This window comes from Mycteria americana, chromosome 1 (assembly GCF_035582795.1).
Source record: "Mycteria americana isolate JAX WOST 10 ecotype Jacksonville Zoo and Gardens chromosome 1, USCA_MyAme_1.0, whole genome shotgun sequence".
Lineage (NCBI taxonomy): Eukaryota > Metazoa > Chordata > Aves > Ciconiiformes > Ciconiidae > Mycteria > Mycteria americana.
Window position 1 is genome coordinate 183,757,261 of NC_134365.1, and position 11,773 is coordinate 183,769,033.

Sequence of the window (11,773 nt, forward strand, 5' to 3'; positions counted from 1 at the left end):
CTGCCTCCCTGCCTCCCTGCCTGCCTGCCAGCAGCGCTGCCGCAGCCTCCGCGGGCGCCATCCGCGCCGCCCGGCGTCCCTCCCCTCCCTTCCTCTCCCCTCCCCTCCCCGCGGCGGCGGCGGCCTCCCGAGCGGAGGGGGAGTGTCCCGGGCGCAGCCCAGCCCAGCGCGGCGGCGGCGGGGGAATGGGCAGCCGCGGGGAGGCGAGGCGCCGGGCGGACGGCGGAGCGGGCGGGCTGCTGGGGCGCAGCCGGCGGCGGCAGCGGCGGCCGGGCATGGGGCCCCCGGGCAGTCGCGGCAGCACCACCGCCCGCGGGAGCCTACAGGTGAGGGCTGGGGCGGCGGGAGGGGAGGCGCCGCGTCCTGCCCCCCGAGCCCGACTTCGCAGGCAGCAGCAAAATTCGCAAAGAAAACCCGAACCAAAACCAAACCATATATATACATGTACGTATATATATATGCGTTTGTTGGTTGTTGGTTTTTAGTTTTTTCTCTCGGCTCAGATCTCCACAGATCAGAGCAGCCGTGAAAAGTTTTTTTTGTTGCTGCTGCCGATGCGGGTTGTAGCGGAGAGCCGCGAAAAAGGGAACTGCGTGGTTAAAAAGGGGAGAAGAAGGAAAAATCCCCCGTGGAGACGATGCCCGAACTTACTTTCGGGGAGCCCGTTTCCACACGCGGCGGGCTGGGGACGCGCTTGCCAACGCGGGCAACTTCCTTCGCGCAACCTCTCCGCGGCTCCTCTGTTCCACTCGTGTCTGAAGTCCGCAGCCAGAGGGGCACCCCGGCGGGGCTGCGCGGCGGCGTGGGGCCGGCGCGGGGCCGTGGTGGCGGGGCTGGGATCGCCGGCTCCGCGGCCGCGGGGGGCAGGGACCCGCGTGGGCTGCGCGCCCAGGGGCGGCGGCGGTGCGGGGCTCCGCCGGGACCCGCGCAGGCTGCGCGGTGCGGGCCGCGTCCCCGCTGCACCGCAGGGCCCGTGGGCATGCGGGAGGAACAGGCTTTGGGACGGGGGAGAGCCGGGGGGGAAAGGGGGACGTGTTTCACGTTGCTGCTGTGGAAAGCGAAGGGGGCAAGCAAATGTTTGGGGTTGTGCAGGGGGATGCCCCGGCTTGGGGTGTGCTTGCGGGTAGGAGGGTGGGTGCTGCTGGTGAGAAGGGGGGAGAGCTTGAGGAGGAGAAGAGGGAAGATGGCACGTCGGGGCACAAGTGCTGCTGGTGGGTGGGGGAGGCAGGGTGTCCCTGGGCCATCCCTGGCAGTGCGTATTTGCAGTGGAGAATGCAGCTGGTGTTGCCTGGAGGGTACAGATGGCGATGCCCTGGAATTAGCTGCTGTACTGGGGGGAGAAGATGGGGGGAGAGGGAGGATGGCTTCATGTTGCAGATGCTGCACTCCCTGCTCGAAGTGGCAGTGGGGGAGGCGGTGGGCGGGGGGGGGCTGCCTCCTGCCTCCCCTCCTTCTCTAACACCACCCCCTCCCCACACCCCTGTGCCTCTCTCTCCCCAGCACTTGCTCCTCTTCCTGCTCTTCGTTGGACCTTTCAACTGCTTTGCCAGTTACAGCCGTGCCACCGAGCTCTTCTACAGCCTCAACGAGGGGCTGCCCGCTGGGGTGCTCATCGGCAGCCTGGCCCGTGACCTGCGGCTGCCGCTGGCTGAGGGGCAGCGCCCTGCGGCCCCCCAGCCCCCACTCTCCTTCACCCTGGCCTCCCATGGCTTGGGGGGACAGTACGTGCAGCTGGACAACCGCTCCGGAGAGCTGCACACCTCGGCTGTGGAGATTGACCGGGAAGCTCTGTGCGTGGAGAGCAGTGGGGCCACCATCTTTGGGGGAGCAGCTGCTGTCTCCTCCTCCTCCTCACCCTCATCCGAGTCATGCCTGCTGCTGCTGGATGTGCTGGTGCTGCCGCAGGAGTACTTCCGCCTGGTGAAGGTAAAAATTGCTATCCGGGATGTCAACGACAATGCGCCCCGCTTCCCTGTGCCCCACATCCGCCTCTCGGTGCCCGAGAATGCACCTGTGAACACCCGCCTGGCTATTGAGCACCCCGCTCTTGACCCCGACGTGGGCACCAATGGTGTCCAGACCTACCGCCTGCGTGATAACTATGGTGTCTTCACCCTGGATGTGGAGGAGAATGAGAGCGGGGAGAGGACTCCGTACCTGATTGTCATGGGGCCTCTGGACAGGGAGACACAGGAGGAGTATGTCACAGTCATCATTGCTGAGGATGGGGGGACTCCTCCACTTGTGGGCAGTGCCACACTCACTATTGGCATCAGCGACATCAATGACAACTGCCCCCAGTTCAACGACTCGCAGCTCAACATCACTCTTTATGGGAATTCTAGTCTAGGGACACATGTGGCCACTGTCCATGCAGTAGACATGGACCTGGGATCCAATGCCCAGATCACCTACTCCTACAGCCAGAAGGTCCCCCAGCCATCCAGAGACTTGTTCCATCTGGACGAAAGCACAGGAACCATCACGCTCTCCAGTAAAGTTGATGGGGACACTCCGAGGCTCCACAGGCTGATCATATTGGGGAACGGTCCTGGTTGTATCCCTGCTGTGATCACAGTGCTAGTGACCATCATCAAAGTCATGATGAGGCCACCTGAAGTTGTCCCTCGTTTCATAGCTAATGAAGCAGAAGGGGTGGTGTACTTAAAGGAACTGGAGCCTATCAACACGCCGATAGCATTTTTTACTATCAAAGACCCTGATGAAAAATACAAGGTCAATTGCTATTTGGATGGTGATGGGCCTTTCAGACTTTCACCATACAAGCCATACAATAATGAATACCTGTTAGAGACCACAAAGCCTTTGGACTATGAGACCCAGCAGCTGTATGAAATCTCTGTAGTTGCATGGAACTCAGAAGGATTTCATGTAAACAGAATCATCAAAGTACAGATTCTGGATGACAACGACAACTCGCCAGTTTTCGCTCAACAGCTGATAGAATTATCCATTGAGGAGAACAATGTTCCCAATGCTTTCTTGACCAAACTGCATGCTACAGATGCTGACAGCGGAGAAAGAGGGCAAGTGTCCTATTTTTTAGGGCCTGATGCCCCTTCCTATTTTTCTTTAGATAAAACCACAGGAGTTCTTACAGTTTCCACCCAACTGGACAGAGAAGAAAAAGAGAAATACAGATATACTGTCAAAGCAGTAGATTCTGGGTTCCCTCCAAGAGAATCAATAGCAACTGTCACCATTACTGTATTGGATAAAAATGATAATAGTCCAAGATTTATCAATAAGGATTTCAGCTTTTTCGTGCCAGAAAACTTTCCAGGTTTTGGTGAAATTGGAGTTATAAGTGTCACAGATGCTGATGCAGGGCAAAATGGATGGGTTGCCCTTTCAGTTCTGAATGGAAGTGATATTTTTGTGATAGATACTGGAAAAGGAGTTTTGAGAGCTAAAGTCTCCCTGGACAGGGAGCAGCAAAGCTCCTACGTTCTGTGGATCGAAGCAGTTGATGGCGGTGATCCTGCCCTTTCCTCTACTGCAAAAATAACTATCCTTCTTCTGGACATAAATGACAACCCCCCTTTGGTCTTGTTTCCTCAATCTAATATGTCTTATTTGTTGGTCCTTCCTTCTACCCTTCCTGGCTCTCCCATCACTGAGGTCTATGCTGTCGATAAGGACACTGGCATGAATGCAGTCATAGCTTACAGCATCATAGGAAGAAGAGGCCCTCGACCGGAGTCATTTAGGATTGACCCTAAAACTGGTAATATCACCTTGGAAGAGTCACTGATGCAAAATCACTATGGCCTCTATCGGCTGCTTGTAAAAGTCAGTGATCATGGCTATCCAGAACCTCTCCATTCCACCGTCATGGTGAACCTTTTCGTCAATGACACTGTTAGCAACGAGAGCTACATTGAAAGTTTGTTAAGAAAGGAGCCTGATATCAGTATAGAAGAAAAGCAGCCACAAATATCCATAGAGCCTACACATAAAAAAATGGAGTCAGCATCCTGCATGCCTACCTTGGTAGCTCTGTCAATAATAAGCTTGGGTTCAATCGCTTTAGTAACAGGGATGGGCGTTTACATCTGTCTAAGAAAAGGAAAAAAGCATCACAGAGCAGATGAAAATTTGGAAGTACAAATCCCATTAAATGGAAGAATTAACCTGCACATGTTGGAGAAGAAACCAATGGAGATTTCTAACATTTGATGTGGATAACATTTGTGGATAAATCCAACATCTGAAAAACCTTGGACAGCTCTGAAACACCTAGCCGTGGGTTGTACTGACAGAGGTTGCGATGAAGGACTGCTAATTTATAACTTAATAATATTATAATTGTAAATAGCTGTTTACAGTTTTTTAAATTGAAATTCAGTGTACAGCTTTTTTATGAAACCTTAGTACTAATACCTAGTACCCTGTCTATAAAAACGTGGACATCATTTGCAGCTTTCATAAATCAATAAGATCAGTGATCATAAAAAACGGGAAGGTAAGACAAGTCTTTAAACTCAAGTTTTAAAAGTCTTTTTAACCACAAGAGGGCATCAGATGCTCCTGAGCAGGGAACTGTTCGAGGTACCGTCCATGAGATAAACAGAGTATATTTTAAATATATTGGTTTTAATATAAAATACACATTGGCATACAGACATTTAAACACAAAAAAGAAAAGAAATGTCTGTCCCGATGTATGTATAATTAAAAGAATAAAGACATTACAATGCACTAGTAATAATAAAAAAAAGAAAAAACAGAATGTTTATTACCTCACAAGTAAAGCTTATACAGTAGGATAGAAAAGGCATTAACAAGAAGTGCAATTCCTGTTGAGCAAGAAAGCAAGATATTGTAATGAGAATCTGAACTGCTGTGACATATCATCTTTCATTTGCTCCAGATTTCACCCACATTATCATTTGCTCCAGCAATCTGCTGGTCATTTTTATGGAAAATTAAATATAATATTTCCTACAGCAGATAATGACAGAACCCCATGCTCATCCTCGTAAACATGCCAGATGCAAGGAAGCAAGGGAATGGCTAAACCTTTAGCTGTCACAGAAGTGGTGATATTTTTTGTACTTTGAGCAATCTGTCAGTAGTACTCCATCAGTTTGGTTGTGTAATAGATTTTTCATGTGATACTTCTGAATCTGATCTGCCAGATGAAAACAAAAATCGCTTCATATTCTAAGGAATTATAGGACTTAGTTTATTCTGACTGTTGCTCCTTTCTGGATTGGTATTTCATGTGAAAGATCTTGTTTCTGACTTTTGGCGACCATTCCTGGCTCCTTTTCATTGGCTTTGATTTTGGATTAGATCCAAAATCTAACTTGTAAGACTGGTGGCATATTTTCTTGATAATTTATTCTTTGCTGTATCCTCTGCAACAAAGCAGCAGGTTTATCAGTGATGTATCACTTTCATTTCATTTTAAGAGCTGAGAACTATCTTTTGTATGAAGATTACATCAAATTTCTCTGTGTGAACAAGATAAATTAGTGTTATGCTTAAAACGGATTATTTTGATTTCTGGCATCGTATGTCTGTAATGTACCAAAAGTGTTTCTATGTCTGCAAATTAAAGCTATATATTTTCATAATAACTTACCCTCTCTCTCTCTCTCCTAGAATTTTAATTATAAAGCTAAATATTATTTTAGTTACAAGAAATGCATGTTTTACAAATGTTTGGGTGCTGGCTATCTTGTCTGACATGTCATAATACTTCCCAAAATTAGTACACTTCATAATCATAAATGAGAGTTCATGCTGTACTTCTTGAAATTACTGGCAAAGACAATTGTATTTCAGCTGATATAAGTGGGGCAGCAGCTGATACCTGTTTTAAAAGCAGGGAATGCAATTTGAGGCAGGTTTTGATTTTTCTGTCTGTGATTGGCACATTACTTCACCTTGAGCCTATTGAAATGTTGGAGCTTCTTATAGACATTGGTTCTGCTTAGCCTAAGTAAGAGTATTAATATAATGCCCAGATTTTGCCATTCTACCTATAACTAATAGCTGGTTTTTTCAGGTTAGAATATTTTCTGTTTATACATGGTTTGATAGCTGTGCTTCATGAAAAATTAATTCAGCCTGTCAAAGGTTTGTGGTTAATCACCTTTTTTCATTTATTTTCATATTATTAAAATATGAAAATGGTATGTATGCCTGAAATGCATTTGTCACAAACAAACATTGTTTATTATCTCTGAAGGAAAATGACATTAATTCTTCGGAAATGGCTTCAGTATTACAGATGTTCTGTATTGCTGTGGTGGGGAAGCTAGATCCTCTGCATTTTTTTCTTCAGTAAGGAGGCAAGGTAACTGAAAGCGAGACAGGATTCTTTTCATTGCTCTTCTCTTATTTGAATTAGTAGTCCAATATCTTCTCAACACAATTTAAACAGGAGCAAACACAAGACTTAAGAAATACAATAAAACCATAAACCTGATCCTTCAGTGTATGTTCATGTGACACTGGGCAGATGTTTTTATTCAGGTTTGACAAATACATAGTCTTGAACCTGTTTGATGAAGCTTACTGAGTTTAAATGTGCTGTTCTTGTTGCTTTTTTTGGTTTTAGTTCAAGCATGTTCCTAATGCATAATAAAATATAATGGTATGAGCCTGTTAAAACCAAAGTACTGCTCATGAAGCATTTCACTCACGCAATTTTCTACACATTTAAAGAAAATTGGTTTGAAATCACACCTGCAGCCATACCAGCACCACTACTTGTGAAAAAGACTTTACTCTGAATAATGCTTCAGAGAGTAAGACCACGTTTTTGCCTTCCTGTGAGTAGCCTTTGGGTAAGTAATGTCACTGAAGATGGCAAACTATGCGAAGTGAGGGGTTTTTTTAATAATTCCATATTTTGTGTTACTTACTTAAAAAACATACAGCTGGTAGCAGCAAGTAAAAAGCATGATATTTAAGCCTGCAATGTTAAGCCTAAGAGTGATTAAAAAAAAAAACAAAACAGGAATCTTAAATTCATAGAACCTGAGATTTTCTTCTCAAAAAAAATGGCCTTTCTCAGTGGAAAAATGCTTGATACTGGCTATATAGAAAACATTTCTGTGACATTGCTGTTTCCAAAGTATCTCTTACAGAAATCTCTTTCACGTGAAAACACATTTTTAATGAGTATAACTAAAGTAAATTAGACTCAAATATAAAAGGCCTATTTTATTACCACCTTGTGCAGTGCACTTGCCAAAATATATGCAAATCTTGTCGACACTGGTAGTTGAGCTGGCACAAAAATAAATGTCTCATTCATTTACAGTATCCATTGAACAATCTTAGAGTGAGTGGGTGTTCTTTGTTGATTTTTATAAAAAATGAGATTGTCCTAAGCTTTGTATTGCCAAAGCCTCCTAAACTTGCCATGCAAACACTTTTTCATTAGAATTAACAAATTAAAAAATAAAAGACAAGAAATGGGCAGTGAGCCCAGTGGCGGCGGACAGAGAAAATCAGCTCAGTCTTCTCTTTTTCTGTTTCATTTTATTCTTTTTAAAAGATCTAGGAGCCCCATTACTCTTTGAAGTTACTGTTTTGTTGCAAAATTAACCTAACACCTGGCTGGATATCAATAAAAGACGAGATATGAAAGTGTGGAAGGGGAATTAGAGCACATTGCTTTTTCTTATGTCAAGACTCGGAAAACAATTAGTCTTACGGCCTTTTAAGTCCATTTTCCAGTACGGAGGTTCAAGTATGAAACTGTGCCAGAGTCCATTGAGGACAAGGTAAAAAGATCCCACTATCTTAATAGGACGTCCGATGGGAGGTACAGTGTTAGAGCAAAACTTGAAAGAAATCATAAACCCCTGATTGCTGACTGGGGTTACACTGTAAGTTTTCTGCCCCCCAACTGCTATTTTGGGAAGGTTTTATTAAAATACTCAAACATATGAAGAGGATGGATAATCCATGACGAGCATTTCACTTCCTGGTTCAAAGCAAAGAACTCTCAGGGAGCAGCCTAGCAGTTTGGCGTAAGTGGAGATACACGGCATCTCTGCCACAAAGAAATCATCAGCTGAATATGCAGAGTGTTTCTTTGCATGATTCAGGTGTGTTATCAGAGCCATGCAGGAAGCTGACTGCCACCTTCCCTGTACTGTGCTTGTCACCAGCTTCTCACAGCCATTAGTTTCTATGTACATTCCTTCTCACTTACGGAATTTACAGGGAAAAACAAAGCAAGACAATTGTCAAATATTAGCCAGCTGAAATACAAAACCTTGATTTAGAAAACTCTCCTTCAGAGCTGGGGTTTGAGGAGCTAAGCACATTCATCTTCCTTACCAAAAATAATTTGATTTTAAAGGAGATGTCTAGTGAAATTTTAAGTGGAAATAAAGGTATTCAGCACCTCCACTTCCTATAGTCAAGTCCTATACTTTTTATATGAGTAGTAGTTGCTCAGACAGATAAAAGTTGCAGTAATTAGTTTTATGCTTTATTTTAACAGTGTGGGAAATGTTCTGAGGAAACTATTTGAAGGCTTGTAACTTATTGGTTCCTAACAGGTTGCTCAAAGTTATGAAATTTCAAATGATTGGCAACATGTCATAATTTACAGTTTTATGAATTAAAGCATGTGCAAAAATACCTGTGTAGGCAGTGTTGCTGTTTCCTTTTCAGCCTCTGTACCAGACTGAACCAGCAGATAAGAAGATAAAACTGCCATCTGCATTCTGAGATGGAGGGACTCAAAGATTTTGGCTCACAAACAAATGTAAAGTTAAACAGTTCTGTTTTTCACATTACGGATGAGAAAAATACTTTCATTCATATTAGCACAGATTGATAGGCTGCATACTCTTTCTAACATGCTGTATACGAATGTTTCAGTGATTTCTGCTATATTTTTATTCCAGTTTCATCAGGGAATGAATTTTAAAGGCCAAATTTCAACTCCTAAATATTTCTGATGACAGAGTACTTTGAACAGGTGCTAAGAAAACATCATTCTGAATGAAGAAATATTGAATCATTTATGATGCATTCAGTCATTCCTTCCACTGCTTGTGAAAACAAATATATGCTTAAGTGTTCGAGTTGCAGGTTTTCATGTTGCTAGCTAATGCTGCTGGTAAGTAGTAAGCGTTTAACTGAAATAGATTATATGGGATCATTTAAACTGTGTTCAAATTAAGAGGACTTGCATTTTAAGCATCAAGGTGGATGTTGCTCTGCTCCCAGCAGCCCTAGCAATGTCAAATCAATCTTCTGTCCTAACTATTTTGTCTTATTTTCCATCTTCAAAGTTTTGGTTAAATATTCATCTTCAGAGCAAGTCACTGAGGTGAGAACTCCTACCTCTTTATGCAGAACAGGAGCAAAGGTAGTGACAGCTTGATTCCTCTGCCTATGTGTCAGCATCTAGTGCTACTTGAGATGCCTTAAGGTATCCCACCTGGCCTCCAGCTGCCAGTCTGGAAGAGTGCAGGCTTTCCATCAATGAACTATCGTATCTGCCAGCCCAGTGTGGATGATTTGGGTATTTTAGGAGGGGTTCACTGAACACCTGTGTGTGTGTTGAAGTGAGTCTTTGATGTTATTCAGCTCCATATTTACACATCTACATTGAAATGTCTACAGACAGGTATCGACCAGTGAGCTAGGAGTCTAAGCTTCCACTATAGTCTATGAGTCTCATCAACACAGTCAATAGAACTAGAGAGTGCTTCAGCTTGCTCTAAAGTAGGCATTCAGGGCAAGATTTAGCTGCTCTGAAAATGAATATCAAGTGTTATCTAGAATGCCCTTGAGCATCTCAAACTTCTGCACCAGGCTGTCAGGAAGACATGTACCTTTCTAGACTAGTAGCTAGATGCCAAGACTGCTAAGCAGCACCTAAAATGACATGAGAAAACTATGGATAGGCATGTGTATCCCGCTGGTGGTGACATATGAAGTATATCAACCTCTCAGCTCCACTGAGTAGAGCTTGACAGACTATAATGGGAACATAAAACATAGATCATACAGAGACATCTGACCCTTAGCATCAGAGCCAAAAAAAGACCTACAAGTCTAAAATGTAACGACTGTCATACCTAAGTGACAAGCTCTGAAGCCTGAATTCATCCTATCTAATTCTGGTGATGTAGTGGAGCCATCTGTGCCTTCTGCTGTGAACAGAGAGATAAAGAATCTTTTCTTTAAAGAAATGCAGGCAATTCAGGTCTTTGGTAAGCACTGGAGTGGTTTACTTCTCTCTGCTAAGTTTACAGATAACTCAGGGTAACTAGAGATTTCACTTTGTGTTTCAGTCAAAGAAGAGAAATTTAGGCCATGAAGCGAAGTACAGATCGCAGTGCTAGGCACTCCCACTAGCATTATAACGCATGGAGTGAAACCAGTGTCTCAGATGGCACTGGAACAGCCAGCATGCTGGGGAGGAAGCCACTTGCAGTCAGTGCAGGTGCCTGGAGCTCACGTGACTTTAAACCTATCTTTCAGACACTTTGTTATAGGCTACAAGCCTCCATCCATTTGGGTTTCACTTTCCAAAGTTTCTCATGGCTTTATCCTTTTTTTTTCTTTTTTTCTTGTTATTCTTTTTTTTTTTTTAACCAAAGTATTGCATGTAAGTCATCCCTATAGAACACAATAAAAGAAGATGTACCTTTGATTTATATGATGGCAGAGTACTCACTGAGGAGGTGAGAAAAATTTGTTATCTTTCAGAGAGTGTTCTCAATTGTGTATTTGGAGGGGATACTAAAGGCATCTCTTGGTAAGGACACTCTCCAGCCTTCTTTTGGAAATTGAACTATTGTGTTTAATACAAAGACTCAAATGTCAAAATCCTCCCAGATTGAGGAGACACAACCATGTATACCTACTAGAGGAGCATTCCAAGGAACTGGAGATACTTGGCCTTGAAATGGTGCTCCAAGCACTTTCAAAACTTTTCTTTAAACAATCGGTGGGGGTTGAGGAGGGAGGAAACTGGGGGAAACACAGTCCTGTGCTCTTCTCTCCATGATGAGCAGCTTCTGGTATTAAAAAAAAAAAAAAAGGAATTTGAAACTTTGAAAAAGTTACCTTATAGATCTTTTTCAAAGGTATTTGTCTCCTCATAGTTCAGACTAATTTTAATCCTATTCTCTTTATTCGTGCTGTAATCCCATTAAAATTGCAATCTCAGGACAGTTATGTGGTAGAAGTTGGTCTTCCTCTGCCTAAAGCTCTATTTTCTGAAGAGTGTATTTATAAAGGGCCTGGCTGACAATCAGAGTACAAAGCAGAACTGCTTCTCAGGATGTGATTTACTTCAGGACAGACTGAAGTAGAAAAGAGCAGAAGACAGCAAGAATAAATAAATGCAGTCAAAATGAAAGGGCCCTTTACAAAGATTGCATGTGGGAAACAAAAGGAAGTGGTCAGAAACAATACAAAGAATTTTTGTGGGTCTACTGGATTTACTGTGTATTATCAGCAGTGTTAATAGTCCCCTTTCAGCAGTACCTCATTCCTTTTCTTAACCTATAAGGATGAGAGCTTGTTGCAGAGCATTGGGATTTCCTGACACAAAGTACTAACATAAAATACATTAAAAACTGATTCTCATTGTCAGCAGGTCAAAGTTGTACAGAAAAATAAAGGCTTTGAGTAGAATATCTTTAAAGTGTCTGTTTCATTCTGATAACAGCATTTTTTCATGGTGATTCTCTGTAGTGTTATTATGTTGGGTGCATTCATTTTTGCTAACTCAGGACAAAAAGATCTTATTAGAATT

At 43.6% G+C, this 11,773-nt stretch overlaps 1 protein-coding gene across 1 annotated transcript; it reads left to right on the top strand.

The window, feature by feature from the left end:
• The first annotated feature begins 208 nt into the window (after nt 1–208).
• Nucleotides 209–5,581, top strand: PCDH20 (protocadherin 20). The gene is made up of 2 exons (XM_075488615.1): nt 209–326; nt 1,501–5,581. The coding sequence occupies exons 1-2, from the start codon at nt 276–278 to the stop codon at nt 4,198–4,200; spliced, it is 2,751 nt and encodes a 916-aa protein (XP_075344730.1). The 5' UTR covers nt 209–275; the 3' UTR covers nt 4,201–5,581.
• The last annotated feature ends 6,192 nt before the right edge of the window (nt 5,582–11,773 follow it).

Bases quoted from the DNA above. Each gene is read 5' to 3' on its own strand.
- PCDH20 (XM_075488615.1), top strand. From the start codon at position 276: ATGGGGCCCCCGGGCAGTCGCGGCAGCACCACCGCCCGCGGGAGCCTA. The intron at 327-1,500 runs GTGAGGGCTGGG...CTCTCTCCCCAG, and splicing joins CCGCCCGCGGGAGCCTACAG to CACTTGCTCCTCTTCCTGCT.